The 16095-nt window shown below is 37.2% G+C and overlaps 1 protein-coding gene across 1 annotated transcript in view; it reads left to right on the top strand.

Moving 5' to 3' along the window:
* The first annotated feature begins 8591 nt into the window (after positions 1-8591).
* The window catches only part of LOC102227965 (GRB2-related adapter protein-like), a 33141-nt gene continuing 25637 nt past the window's right edge, over positions 8592-16095 (top strand). Inside the window, exons 1-2 of the mRNA XM_023349527.1 lie at positions 8592-8954; positions 14822-14919. Coding sequence (XP_023205295.1) covers positions 8877-8954; positions 14822-14919 — 176 coding nt within the window. The 5' untranslated portion in view covers positions 8592-8876. The remainder of the gene's footprint in view (positions 8955-14821; positions 14920-16095) is intronic.

Here is a 16095-nt window from a genome sequence, read left to right as displayed (position 1 = left end):
TCTCCTTATAGTCTACACTACAGCAACAAAATATGCTTTTATTACTAATATTCAACATTTGCCAGCAGAAGTTCCTTTAGAATTAATCAGGTTTTACCTAAAACAAATTTAATATCAAGTCCTACAACAATAATATATCATTCTAATTCATATTTTTTATGACTATCTCCATAATTAGTGAAAAATACTTAACTACAAAGAAAAACCAATGGCTGCAGTGATTTAAGTATGTCACCCACTTGCTCCCAGCAGCATGTGTATGATATTAGACAGCAGCCAGAAGGAACATGCTTTGTCAATATTGCATAGGCATCATCCTACATTAAAAATATAGCAAGTTAAGGTAAACAGGAGCATGCAGATTCACAGAAAGGCAAATAATAATAATAATAATTAAACAAGTCCAAAAGACTGACAACTTTTCCTTAAAAAAACAAAAACATATTATTCTTCATTTATGGGGGAAACTTATCCAATGACAAATGGCTCATTACTTAAGCAGGTGCCTGTCATGAATTTTTGAAGCAAGGGATTGCCTGGTGTGTTGCTGCAGGTGTGTCAGGGCAAACTATGCAGAGCAGCATTCCAACTAGCAGACTTTTCCACTGTCTCCCCACTAACCATCTCATTAGTGGGCTTCAAATGGAGAGCTGGAGAAAGCATTCACGTGTTTTGGACACATGTGAGTAGCATGCTTTTGTTTTGTCAAATTAGGTTCTATGAATAGGCATGAAAGTTTCCCTGAAAAGCGTACAGTGCGCTGAGAATAGCGAAAGGAGCTAAAAGGTAGGGGTGGGGATAAAAACGTCACAGATCTGGATGTCTGCCAGCACAAATTGGCAAAGCCGACAAGAGCCAACGCAGAGTATGACCAATAAGATATCTCCTCTAGGGTTCTCCTACAGTGTCGGTCTGACTTGGCTAGCAAATACATTTTATTTTGGTATATCACTCTCTTTCTTTTTATAGAGGTCTCATTCAGGCTCCTCTCACATGGCTCGGAGAACAGGATTAGCCAAGGGGAGGCTAATCCCATCTGATTTAACTGTGTTTGTGAAGAGAGATTGACTTGGGATTCAAATGTGAGCAAGTTTTTTAAAACAGTATATTTATTCAAGAAGCCTTTTCTTTATTGAAACCTAATGGAATAAGAAACGTTATGCTTGTCTTGAGGGGAAGATTATTGTAATCATTGGAGTTCACTGAATTATCTTCCATACCTCATGAAGTTTCAAAGAGTCTTGGGGACATCTTTGGCAGTGACCTATCACCAGACTTTGAACATGTGAAACAAATTAAATCCACATACTGCTTGAATTATATATTGACACATGGACAGGGCCATGTGTCAATATGGCTCTATCCATGTATTCAGGCCCTCTGAACTCCCCCACATGTCGTTGACATCAAAACCACAAAATTCAACAGATTTTATGTGACACCAACACAAAGTATCCCATAATCACTAATTGGATGGAAAAGATGCCTTTTTATTTAGCAAGTGAATACTCTTCAGAGCCCCTTTTTACTGCAGTTTCATCTTCTGGTCTTTCGTGGTATGTCTCTGCCAGCTGTGGACATTCAGAGACATTCATTGTCTTGTTGGAAGGTAAACATTCACCTGGTCTTGAGTTTTTTGCAGCCCCTAACTTATTTTCTTCCAAGAATGTCCTGCTTGTACCTCCATCCATCTTCCACATTAGCCACCATAGGTCATGGTGGTGACCAGCTAATGTCACCACCATGTTTTAGTGTATTATGATTCCTTCGCAGTGTTGACCTATAGTACGTAGCATGTTGGATGTAGGCCAAAAAGCTGAAAGTTTGGTCTCAAAACACCTTCTTCGACATGTGTGCCATGTCCACTAAGTGGCTCGCAATAGATTCTAAGTTGTGGGTCTTTCCTTGAGTGTTACATAAATAAATAAATATGAAATAGCTTGAGGTTGTTCTCTGTATGAAATAGTGCAGGTGTAGTATGTGGTTAGTAGAGGACATTTCAGTGTGACGTCATGTGGATATTTTTCCAAAACAAAAAACCTAAAATACATGCCTGCCTATCAGGTCAACAACACCTCATAGTTGAGTGAACGCATTAAAAATGAAGAACAAATAAAACGAGTGAATATCCTGCCAGTTTTATTATGTAACTTGGAAGCAGATCTGCTTTCAGCCAGTAGAGGTCAGGAGAGCTCTCTTTTCCGATTGCCCTGGGGTTTTATTTTATTGTAAAGGATCTTTACGAGGTCTGTCCCACAAAAAGGCCCACAGCAGTGGATGTTCTTCATAATGTGATTAGCACTGCTGGCCTCTGATTTAGAAGGACATTAAAGCGTATTAACATTAACCACCACAGCAAGCTTGCTTTGATGTAATCACCCAGTTAGGGACATTTTTGCCCCCCTTGGGTCAAATGTAACAACCAGAGTAATTTTTTATTTTTTTATTTTTTTGTCATCCAGAAGTACAGTGTATTACTAATAGATTTACTGGCACTGGGTGAGCAGAATAAAACACAACTGAGAGCTCCAATCCATCATCTGGACAGTCAAATAAAAATGGTTCTGGTGCCAGTGACAAGAGTGTCTTCATTTCCCCCATTTTTGTTTTGTTATTTATTTATTTATTTTTTTTACAAAATGCAAGAAAATAGATCAGCCCCTTGAATGAAGAGAAACTGACAGTGTTCACTTGCTGCCAAATGGTCCACATACCTCTCTCACTCATTATATAACTGAGCAGTGCTTGTCACACACACAAGCGACTGAGGCACGGAAAAGCTAAATCTGTTACAAAGGCAGCGATGTATGTGAGTCATGAAAAATTAGCATTTTTTTAATTTTTTTCTGCAGAACATAGGAGCTCCACAGAAAGGTATTTGCAAGCCGCATTACGTTTTCACAGGGACCAAATCGTTGCGATGAAGGAAAGTTCAAAGGCCGACAGGATTCCGTTTTTGGTCTGCAGAGGTGCGCAGTGATTTTCCAGGTGGAGCAGGAGAGAAAAGGAGAAGATAGAGTGTGAAACAGGATAATGTATAACACCCACCCGTACTACTGGGATATTAGAGTTATCTTTTTCATATGCAAATAGGATCAAGCTCATGAGGGCTTTAAATTTCAACTAAGAAATGGCAAAAAGAGAAATAAAAGACTAACAACTTCTGGATTAAATTATTTTTTTCCCACATTTTCCACACATATTGCTGGCCTAATACGCTCAGTTTATTGTTTTGGGTTAAACCAGGGGTTTCCAAAGTGTTGTGTGAGTTGTGTGGCCCAAGGGCCAATTGAGGCCCCCAGACTGATCGTGTGTGGCCCCAGGCATCAGTTCAAGAAGGATGCAAATTTGGCCCCCCAGTACAGGGGTCTGATATAGACGGATACTTTCTGTCTTTAAGTAGGACAAAATGATCAAAAACAAGTAAAATCTTACAATAGAAAATGATGGCTATAACACAAAGGATGAACTTTTTGCATTCTCTTGAAGTACCAGAGACTTTTACTCAAAAGCAAACTTTGCTTAACTCTGGTCTGCTTTTCATTACTTTAATAAAGTCGACTAAATACAGCAGGTATTTTCAAAGAAAAAGTGACCCAAATCCTGATTTTATTCATCGGAATTGATTAAATTGTGTTCTATTTTGTTTCCAATTGATATCTAGAAAATGAGAAAAATTGTTCTTAATAAGGCAAATCTACAGAAAACATTTTAAGTTTTGAATGTAGAATAATTTACATATTTTTCCAGCAAGAAATCTCACTACTTTATTTGTTTAATTAAGTATTGTATGTGCAGTTTATTGTTGAGTGGGTAAAAAGCATTTCTTAGGCCCCTTTGACTCCATGGGCCCACATGACAAAAAGGTTAGACACTCCTTGCTTAAACCTTTCTCCTTTTTTTTAAGTACTTGTTGAAGTAAACGAGAAAACAAACAAAAAAACAAAAAAAAACAAAATGAACAATCAAAAAGATACGGACAGAAGCAACAGAACAAATCTAAGTTTTTAATAGTGTGTTAGTAATGTTAGACTAGCTATTTTAAAGTCAACAAATGACATAAAAAACAGAACCTCTGAATTAACTTAAAAATAATATTCCGTAACATCTTGCTTGACTGAAAACTCTTATTTTTATGTCAAAACACCTTTAAAAACTTTTTGCTTTGTCAATGACACACATTTTACATTTTTTAAAACAGGAAAGTAATGAGTTTTGTGCAACTTCCCAAAGCTATTATGGTGATTACAACAATTTAATTTCAGAAATGTAACTTTTATAACATATGCCGTTGTCCCAAGTAACATAACATGCTTTGAAGTAAATAGTTTCTACATAACCTTTCACATCACAACTTGTTGCAGTGACCAAACACCAAAATGAGCCAAATTTAAGAGCTAAGAATAGAAGTGAGTTGAAATCCCCTCCAAATTTCGCAGAATTCTTTTTTTTCATGCCTTTCAGCTGCCCTCGCTGCTGTGGGTTTTCTTTCTGTGCTTGAGCATTCGTGACAAACCACAGAAATGGCAAAAATAGAAAACAATGTCATTGGAACAATACAAGGCAAGAACAAGAGGATAAGAGATACTTTAGAAAAAGCTTTTTTTTTTTTTTTTAGTAAATTTATACAGTTGGAACTAACAGATTAAAAACTTTGCTTTAATCTAAACTAGGCCCTTTTTTTCTTTGCAGGGAAGTTAAGAGACTTCAACCCCCCTGCCTTTTTTCTGCTGTGGCCCACTTGCTTCCTGTGACACACACACACTCACACCGACTTAGTGGTTTTTATGCTTTTTGCATCATTGCCCCTGATGGGATGACATGCTACTCGCTCTAGCAGAGAGAGTGCTGTGGGTAATAAACACTAAGCTGGAAGAGCAAAAAAAAAAAAAAAAAAGAGCCAAGTTGTGGCCGAGACAAAGAAGCAATCACCTACAGACTAACATTCCAGGATCAATAAACCTAAAAAAATATAATAATAATAGTCACCCACTCAGTTGTTGACAAGTGAGTCTAAAATGCTCCACAGATAACCCACATTGAGAGTGCCTTGTAAACTAAATGCTTGAACTTTGTCACATTGCAACCACAAACTTCACTGTCTCTTATTGAGATTTGCTTTGGTTTTTACCAGGCTAGGCAACAACGACTCCATGGACAGACAGAGATGGAATGGAACAGTTCAGATCAATGCATGTTAATATATTAGAATAGTCTAGTCAAAGCTCAAATCTAAGTACAAATCAAAATATGTGGCTCAACTTTGTTTATTAATGTGTGCCACACTCTGACTCAGTGGTTTTGTAAACAAGAAAGAGCAGAAATATCAGCCTCTGCATAGCAGGTGGAATTTTTATGCTTTGTGCTGGACTATAACCTACAATCCAAATCACAATATACTGAATTTTTGGCTATAACATAACAAAATGTAAGAAAGTGTCTAGCTTTGAATTTCAAAAGCTAAAACAAACCTCGCGCTAAAATTACAACCGATCACAGAAGCGAGGGGGAAAGAGGAAGGGGCAACTCAGAAACCTTTTTAGCTGAAAGCAAGTTCCACTTCCTCTTTCCTTCTTCAGTCTCTACATCCAGCTCTCTTTGCTTCCTCTTGCAATCCTTCTAATAGCTGAGTCAAACAGCCACCTGACAGGGGATTTCCTGGACAGACCAGGCTACAGAAGCCACAGTGACAGCTTTCCTCCTTTTCCGCTTTGGCTACTTCTGCTCCCAAGTGTTGTGGTAAAAAAAAAGAAAAAAAAAAGATTCCAGATTCCTCTTTATGTGGATCTCAACCTTGGAACGTAAAACTTGCTGCATGCTGAAAAGTGTATACACTCTCATTCTCCTGAGCTGAACGTGGTATTAAGTCTCAGAGAAAATGAATTCTTATCACAACTCTGAAGAATTCGAAGAGTTTTATTCCGTCCCAGTCTGTAAAACCTGATTTATGCTCCTCTCTAGATATGAAAAGTCAGTTCCACTGTGCATTGTAGAGGTTTTCCCTAAACAACCATTGACTTTTTGTGCAGATAGCACTGCAACACTGGAAACATTTGCTCTTTTGAACCTTAATTGAAAGTAGCTCCCTCTGTAAACGTATTTGGTTCTACTTCCTGTGCAATATGTCCAGCCATTAGAGAGCTGATTTATTTCTGTTACTTATCGTGACTCAATTGTGGTGTGAAGAGAGAAAAGGGTCAGGAGGAAATGACTTCATCGGAGATCTGCTGGTAAAAAGACATTGATGGAACATGTTTTGACTGGTGACTTGGTTCGCAATAAAGCTCCCGATAAAATGCAGCCATTTGTGGCCCTTGAGACCTGATAGTAACTTTTTTCTTTGCTTTGCAGCAAAGGCTACTGGTGGAGATGGTCCTTTTTATTTTGGGGGTGAGATTCTCTAACAAATGAAACTCTTAATAGAGTAGAGGATCTTATGTACAACATAAATATTTATTTTATTTTTTACTTTTTGAAGAAAGTATGAGAATATAACCTGTTTTAGACTAAGAAATAAAACAAACTTGGAGCTATTATCCTTTTTCTGCAAAACCAACGTTTAAATATTGCATGTTAAGTTTTGTCTGTGTTTTGCAAACCTACTCCTTCGAGCTGACATATGGAAGATAGAAGATTACTGTCACACGTAGAACAGAACCAGCTATTTAAAGAAAGCACTGCGGCTCAGTCAGTGCTATGACATTAATGAGCAAATGTCTGAAAAACCCAAAGAGAACTCTTGAACAGTTTTTCAGATTTACTACAATTTATGTCACTTATGTTGAAAACTGATCACTGAGACTGGATTAAAAGAAGCTTCAGTGCTAGTTTAAGTGTCAAACAAACCAGCTTATTGCAGGTTTTAATTAGTATTTTCTCTGTTTGTTCTTATGTTGAATTGTACAGTGTAAATGCAATGTTAAACTTGAAAATATCTGACATTTGGGATGTTTCAAGCCCCCTTTTTAAAAGGGGTGAGCGTATTCTTGAGAGTCACTGTATCTGAGACAGATGCCCTTCTGCAAAAACTCATTTATCGGCTCTTTGTAAAGTCAGCGCAAGCAAAATTATATTTGCATCTGCCACCTTCTGCTGCTTTCGTTTAAGATACTGTGAAGCAAGTTTTCAAATGAACCTGTTTTCTGGGAAGCCATAACAGGAAGTTTTTTTAGGAAATCTAAGGAGGAGGCCCTTCCTGTATTCTATCAGGAAGGGCCTCCTTCAGTCTTGTCTCAAAAATCGATAAGCTAAAAGCTGATTTTAAGAGAAAACCAGTCATCTCACATCAATTAGTCTTAGACCAAACCAGCAATTATCAGAATTTTCATTGTTGTGTGTCATTTAAGAGCCTTCGTGGTTGATTGAGGAACTGAAGATCATGTTATTGCATGATTTTACGGACAAAAAAGAAAATCTGAAAAGAACATTTTGAACTATGTTATGGAAGATCAAATACTTCTATAAATAAGTGAATCAATTTGCTGTTTCTCCACACTGACCTCAACCAACTGCACATTTTAGACTGCTTTCATAAATGGGCAAATTTACAAATTCAAGTTGTTGGAATTTCTGGAACTGCGTTGCTCATTTTTACATTTTGAAACCTTTTTTTCCCCTGTATTTCTTCCTGAAACACAATTATTTTGGACAACCATTCTGCTGTGCAGCTGGGAGGTTTTATGCTTTTAACACTTTTTTTTTTATTACTTTTTGAGCATTTGTTATGATTCATAACCATAGTAACAAAACAGTTTACTGCTGGGAGGAGGTGATTAACATCACAATAGCTGAAATAATACCTCGTCTGCACCCACAAATCCCAGATGATTTGAAAAGAAGGTGTTGTGGATTCAAAGAAGGAGCAAATAGGAGAGAGAAGGAGAGGAAATTATTATAATGTCTTCCATTGATCATATTGGGGAACATGAGATTGTTTGCAAACAAGTTGCATACAGTGGAAGCTCTGAAGATTAATGTGCAAAGATGGATTGATTATGAGATGGAGAACATTACGGACAACCCTTGGCATCCTCTTCATCAGACTCTGATTATCTTCAGTCAGAGGCTTCCTCAGATTTGTATTATGACAGACTGCTACATGAGCTCATCCCCCGCAGTCACTTAGATAATAGCAGTTATAACAACATTAAATATGCCTTCAGTGAAGTATTTTTGAATTGAAATGAAATAAATCACACTTGAATTGAGACATGTGAGGAATTGGGTTTCTCGCTCCAACCTGAATGGAAACAGGGTCGCTGAAACCGGTAGATGTAAAGGGACAAACGTCCGAGATCACATTTACCTCGGCGGTGGGAAACTAAACATAGCTTGCAAGATGACAGGATGACAAACCAACCACGGACGGAGATGTGCATGCAAAAAAACCCCAAAAAAAAAACCCTGATTGAACAAGAGAGTTCATACAATCCACAGAAGCCACTTTGAGAGTTTAAGACAAATATATACACAGGAAGTGCCTCCCACTCTTTTGCCCCTGTGAGTGTTCTCTCTCTCTCGCTCTCTTTCTCTCTCTCTCTCTATTTTTCTCTCTCTCTGTGTCTCTCAGAGTGTTACTCATGGCACTGTGTTGCTGAGCAGCAGCCAGTTGTGTTTTTCCCCTCACCGAGCTCGGTCACTCTCGTCCTCTGATCTGACTCTTATTCACTCTGAGGCTCACAGGACAGAACAAACCTTTCTTCTCCTCCTCTACCTCCAGTCTTGTGTCTGACAGGATTTCTTCTTTTTCTTTTACACCTATCTCCCTTTTGTCTCTCTGCCGGTTCCTTGGGCATTAGTGGGGTGCCGGCGTGTGTGTGTGTGTGTGTGTGTGTGTGCGTGAGGGTGTGTGTGTGCGTGTGTCTGAGGGTTTCAGCATGGAAGCAGTGGCACTGTACACATTTCGTGCCACTGAGAGTGATGAACTCAGTTTTAACAAGGGAGACATGCTCAGGGTAAGAGAAACATTTTTCTACTCTATCTATCTATCTATCTATCTATCTATCTATCTATCTATCTATCTATCTATCTATCTATCTATCTATCTATCTATCTATCTATCTATCTATCTATCTATCTATCTATCTATCTATCTATCTATCTATCTATCTATCTATCTATCTATCTATCTATCTATCTATCTATCTATCTATCTATCTATCTATCTATCTATCTATCTATCTATCTATCTATCTATCTATCTATCTATCTATCTATCTATCTATCTATCTATCTATCTATCTATCTATCTATCTATCGAAGTTGCTAACCAGTTTTTTAAACTTTTTTTAAAAAAATTGATAAAAGTTCAGAGCCGTTTAATCCAGAGCTTGAGAAATACTATAGTTTGTTACTCATTTTGAAAAACCCTCACTGCAATGCTAAGCTTTAGCTTAATTTTTAGACATAAATCATCACAAGGTTTGTCATCATATGCATTGTAGAGGTTTTAGGTTTCTCACGTCTGAATTGTTCCACTAGTTAGTGCTAGTTTTATACCTATAGCTGCTTCTTGGTTTGTGGTTTTTTTTTTTTTTCCTGTTTCGGTCACACTGGGTCATTTCACCACCTTCGCCAACTATTGCATGTCACTTTTTATTTTCTTTTTGTGAAGTATATATATATATTTAATATAAATCGTGGAGATAAAGAACAAATCACATTTGTCCTTTATTGTAATTGTTTATCATTTTCTGAAAGCTTTTGGTTAAACCATATCTACATTTAAGTTGGTTTTCATTCCCCTTTGAGGGCAGAAGACTCACATAAAATGTAACAGATTAGTAATCTTCATCAAACCAAAATAAAAAAAGAGATCTGATCATGATAGATAATACTTTTTGGAGTTCCGTAACATAGTTCTCTGACAGCAGCAGAAAATTAAAAGTTAAAGCGACTCAGATTCTGTTGTTTAGCATGAAAACTATTGTTCATGTAGGGTTCTTAATATTATATAAAAAAGGTTAAGTTATTATTCTTTGTTGCTCTTTTCCTCGTTTTCCTGTGGGTGACGGCAAACTGCCTTAGGCCTGCTAACTACATGCGTTGGGATTTATTTCTTTGGTTTGTGAGCTGAGAGGAAGTCTCATCACTCACAGCAATGCTACATTGCATTCATACTCTGAAGTTGTTCTAGGTTCAAAGTTACAATTTAAAAAGATCACTCATTAAAGTTGGAATCGGAAGTCAAAGTTTGTCAGGTCATTATGAGTTCAAGATCCAATATGGCTGCTGCACATAACATTAAGGTCGCAGGAATACAGTTTTTATCATAACTTTTCATGTTTTGTACCTCAGTAAACCATATGTACACATGGTACTGTGCACACAATTTGTAATTTTGGTTCATTAAGTGATATTTTATACGTCTGTATCTTTTTTTTAAAAGAATGCCTTACTCTGCCTTTCATATTTTTATTTTATTATTATTGGCTCTGATATATCTGTCTCTACTGTACTGTTCAGTACTTTGGGTAGACATAGCCTATTGATTTTTTTAAGTGCACTTTATAAATAAAAATAGAATGGAATATACATTGCCACGAAGACTGCTAAGAAGAAAATACTCTGATTGCAACATACTCTCTCTAAAATTTCTAAGCGGTCACAAAACACTTGCATTATCGAGTTCTTAATTTATTCTTTTTATTGTTCGGCAGTAGACTTTGTTACCTTCAGTGATTTGAAAGGTTTATATTTTGACAAGTTCGGTTTAAGATTTAGACTCCTTCATACACAGTTCAAGCATTCAAAGACAGTTCTTCAAGTAGAAGGATGTCTGCTCAGACATTGGTTTTCTCTTGTTTCCGTTGTGTTGAGGTAAATCATGCAAACACCTTCTGTCTCTGACACTTGCAACACAAGCATCAGAGTAAGAACAGCCACCTCTGCTTTCAGTTTAAAATACTACATAAAAACATTCCGCGAGGAGAGTAATTGCTCAGAGCAATCATGACAAGATTTTCCGATTTTATTTAAAGGTAACTTCTATATTTGCTCAACAGGCGAAATAACAGCTTGTGTTTCAACTGCTGAAAATTGTTGTAGTGGAAAGTTTTTGCTACAGACGCCTGCTCAATAGTACAAGAGGCTGTCGAAATTTATATTGCAGCTCCAGCTGGTCAGCAGTCACACACAGACAAATCCACGGGATTAAATTAACCACAAGATTGTGTCTCTGCCAAACAGTGCCAAGTGCTTCTCTAGGTCAGGCTTTAACTACATTTTCAGTAACACTTGATTCATAGGGAAATTGTATTAAAGTGTATTACAGATTTACAGAACAGTGTTTTGGGATACAATTCAGGTGTTTTCTTCAGTAATACTTTTGATTTTAGTTTAGATCTTTTCCTTTCATGCACTTAAATATTCTGAAGATCCTTTTAATCTCTGCGGTCTGCAAAGTCATCTGTGCATTCAGGCAAAATGAGGCGGTATTTACATCTGAAGCATAAGTAATTATGGTCGGCCTTTTGGGGAACATAAGCTTCATGGTTGCAGTAAATAGGACAGTCACCTGAAGCAGTGCTGAGTTTACATGAAATTATCTTTTTTTTCCCCCTACTGCTGTGGTAAATGGCTGTCTCGACACTGCAACCTTAATTTGTGCTTCAAGTTTGAATATTGCTTATATTTCTTAAGTTGTACCCAAAAACCTCCTCATATATGTGTGTTAGTACATTGAGGGATTAAAACAAAAGATGATTTAAAAATACATTGATCTGTTTCCTGTTGACGCTGGATGTTGGTGACTGAAGCCGCCTCTCTGGTTAATAATCTATCTCTGGTCCCAGAGAGGCTCATTTTCAGACTTTGTTGCCGGCAAGAACTGGAGCTTATTCTGCTGGGGTGCATTGCTTTGTTCATGTGTTATTGTGCGGTAGCCGTGCGGAGCCGGATCCATCACAACGAGAAGAGAGGTGACTCACAAAGAAGTGGTAAAAATAGCTTTGCAGATAAATAAAAAGTGGCAACTCTAAATTTCTGTTCTTAAGCTCGAAGACAATGTGGACAAGTTTGGACTCGATGGCCACAAAAAAGGAGTGCAGCGACTCCTCCTTCCTTTGTTTTTCCAACATTAACACAGGTGCTGGAGAACAACAGTCAACTACAGACTTCTGTACACCTCTAATTAACAGATGTCAGAGGGCGTACATGTGAAATTAATTTATTTTTAAAGATTAGTATTATGTAAAATAATTACCAGCAGTGTAATTCAGTCTGATTGTTGCGTACGAAATGATGTTATCCTATACTCCATACTTGTAGTTTGCAATAAAATTATTAGTAGTATTTTGTTATTGTCACTGCAGCAATGTTGCTTTTTGAGTAAATCTCAAAAAGCAGCAAATTTTGCCCAGTCAAAAGAAATTCAAGAGCAGATGAGAAACAGAGCAATTTTTAAGACTATAAAACTCCAGTGAACCACAGTAGGAGTCAATAACCATATAGAGAAAACATGGTAAACAGAGATTTCTAGAAATGGAAAACCTAGTGGTGGCAGTGTGATGGTCTGTGGCTGTATTGCTGCTTAAAACGGCTGATGAATGTAAAATATTCCGCTTGCCAGCATATATCCTGAAAAAATTTATTTATTTGTACTTACTTTATTTTTCCCCCATTTCAAATAAAAAGGAAAAACAAAAACATGGTGAATACATTTTTATGACACTGAATGAATTTTTTGTGCTCTCAAAACTATCCAGCTAATATTATTTCATGACTTCTATAGAAAAAGCATTTGCAAAATACTGATATTTTTATACGGTTTTCGGCCTTGCAGTTGTATTATTATTCACAAAATATATGTAGGTGAAATCTACCAAAGTCTGAAGGCCCATTTATATCGAATTATTTCTGTTTAGGCAAGGTAGTAATCTGTTTCAGACTCTGCTTGTACAAGCGGTATGAGAGATGAGACTTGATTTTAACAGCACTTACCAGAGTTAACATCTGTCACTTCCACAGTCGGCATGATGCAGTCATGATGGAATAATCGAGGATGGGGAGTTGAAAAAAGAAAACTATAGCCACAGAGAGCTTAATGAGGACTTCTTTCTGTACTTCTGCTTTCAAAAACACTTTTGTTTGGTTGAGTGTCGAGCGGCCAACTCAATAATAGGGCAATCATTTAGCTCTGTGAGTGAATGATGATTGATGCTACGAGCGGTAAATCAATCTGTGGTCTGGATCACATTTTCAAATGCTCACACAAACGTGCCATGTAGCCATTACAGCCAGCTGATGCATGAAATTAAGTTTCTGAAGGTAGGCAGGGGACAGGGGAAATTGTTTTGGCAAACACCCCAAAAACCTCTATGTCATTGCCATATTTAAGTTCTCAAAGCCAGTAAATGGAAAACATACTGTACAGTTATGAGGGCATAAAGACTTTATGATGGGACCGGCTGGTAGCCCTACCGCCATTTTGAAAATGTGTGTGCGTTTTTTTTTTTTTTTTAGACTTATAGTTCACTTGTACCACAAGTGGTCAGAAAAAGTTTAAATCACTATCAGCTAGAGCTTTATGTCATTACAAAAAGATATATTTTTAAAAGTGTTAGGTGATGACAAAATTTTAAATACAGGATAACACTTTTTATTTTTTTATTGCTGAATCAAGCATTTTAAAAGAACTCCTGAACTCATGTTTCACTACCAAGTGCAAGATGAGGGTAATACTCTTATTTAGTTACAGAAGTTGTGAAATATCTTAAAACGTCAAATGACACAACATGTCACATATATTTGAGTAAAAATACCTTCCTGACAGGAATGGAGCATCATGCAAAAAAAAAAGAAAAAGAAAAGAGTTAAAACAAGCATCATGCTTTGGCTTTTAATAGCCTCAATGCTCTGTTTCTAAGGTTATTTATGAAGTGTCAAATGATACTAGGATCTGTCACTACTTCGGTTACTGATGTTTGTTGTATCAGATACTTGAAATAGTTATGCAAATTACAATCAGGTTTTTACCAGCAAATGTGAACAAAAATACAATTTTAATTCTCATTATTATCATAATAATCTGCATAGGAGTTTTAGAACAAGACTGTGAAGGTGTAGCTGACGATTTTTGAAGTGAGGTTCGGTCAAAAAGTGATAAGAAGTTAAAATTTTACCTTGTATGGGTAAAAAATGGCTTGCATGTCATTTTTTGTAGTGCATAATTGATGGTGCACCGGCACAATTTCCTCTGTGAGCTATCATGAGCGATTTTGTAAATAGTTGCCCACTGAAAATGTGACAAAGGTTTATGCGTCCTTAAAATAGAGCTCTCATCAGCCTCTGTGATGTCTTCTGAAGTTAAAGTTGTTTTAAAGCAGTATAGTTCATCTGTGTCCATTGACCCTCTCAAACTAGCCTTTCTTTTGAACTCTAGGATCAGCTAATTTGGATTTTTATGAACAGATGCCATGAGAGTTAGTTGTTGTGGGCATGAACTACCTCCTAAACTATCTCTGTGCATAACTCTAGCAGTGTGGAACTCTTCAAAAACATTGATAAAAAATTATTTGAACTATTGTTCTTTTTTCTGCAAGTGGCAACCAACTAAAGTTTGGTAATCAATCAGATGAAGTCCTACTTGACCTGTCACACAACTGCAAAAAATTAAATAAAATTAAGGGTGTTTCATTGATCTTGGTAACATCGCCACTAAATTTGAATGTATTCGATTGCAGTGCATTTTAAAAGCTGAAAGGCTTTTGGTATGAAACACAGACATACTGAAGAGTAGTATATTGTTGCATTTCAAATTTGCACCAACTTCTTTACCAGCAGCATTTCATGTATTTACCCGTCTGTGAATGTTTGTTCCCAGATCACCAACATGGAAGATGATCCTAACTGGTACACAGCTGAGCTCCACAACAGGAAAGGCTTTGTGCCAAAAAACTACATCAACCTGAGGCCACATGCGTAAGCTCACACCCACACACACACACACACACACACACCCACGCCCACATACCCCCACACCTTCACACACGTGTATATTATGCCCCCACACATCCTCAGCTCTTCTATAAATTGGGTGAATGCATTACACACATCCAGTGCTGGTCTATCTAACCGCTCATCAGTCAGTGAACGTGTGCAGCGGGTAGCTCCAGGCGCTCTGTGCTCCGCTTTGGACATCTGCACTCTGGCATAAGGCAGAATACCCAAAGGGACGCTCTCACTTTATGCCTTACATAAGCCCACAATCCAGGTGTCTGTATGTAGTGTGTGTGTGTATCTTTTAGTGCTAATCTGCTTGTACACCCCATGTTTCCATCAGATGCTTGGACACCAGCTGGGTTGTACATTCGCTGTGACAAACACCAAACTGACTACAAAACAAGTAGCTCAGCTGTGGTTTATTACATAGTGAACACTGACGCCTGATCCAATTGGAGTAATATTTGTGAACATCCTTAGGAGAAATGTGTAGATATCTTTATCAGTAGCTTCTTTCTTGCTCACAATAACGTGAAGTATGTAGAAAAAAGTTTCTAATGTGACAAGAACTACTAAGAACGCCCAAGAAATTAATTTTGCTCTGTTAGGTGTTTATAGCTTTGTTTTACTAATCTGGTTCACAAGAGCTGATTTTTTCTTGGAAGCCTTACTTCCAAGCAACTTGCTCTAGCCTAATAAGCAAAGACTTTGATATAAAATGACAGCATTACTCACCCTACACAGCTGACAGCCATATTTCCACTTTTTTGTAATCTGTTTTAAGTGCAAATTTAGCATCATGTTTCAAAAATAACTTCACAAACTCGTATTATCTTTCTCTCGTTTCTCTTGTAAGTACCTGTCAGCCCTTTTTTTCCCTTGAATTTCTCTGCAGTTTCAGGGTTGGTACTTATGCACTAACAGCTTGTTTTTCAAGTGTGTGTAATTTCTGGTACAGGAGTTTCTCAGTGCAGCATACCTTGGTATCGACAGTCCCTTACAAAAAAATACTCAATTTTCAGTCTTGAATTAGTGGCAAACCTTAGGTCTGGACTTTGATTGGTGCCATTTCAACATATCAATATGGCTTTTATCCAGTCAGATGGCTTTCTTTAAATACTGATGTTTTATGCTACATTTTCATAAAAGCCAGTT

This window comes from Xiphophorus maculatus, chromosome 16 (genome assembly GCF_002775205.1).
Source record: "Xiphophorus maculatus strain JP 163 A chromosome 16, X_maculatus-5.0-male, whole genome shotgun sequence".
NCBI lineage: Eukaryota > Metazoa > Chordata > Actinopteri > Cyprinodontiformes > Poeciliidae > Xiphophorus > Xiphophorus maculatus.
This window is presented reverse-complemented; position numbering and strand designations above follow the sequence as displayed.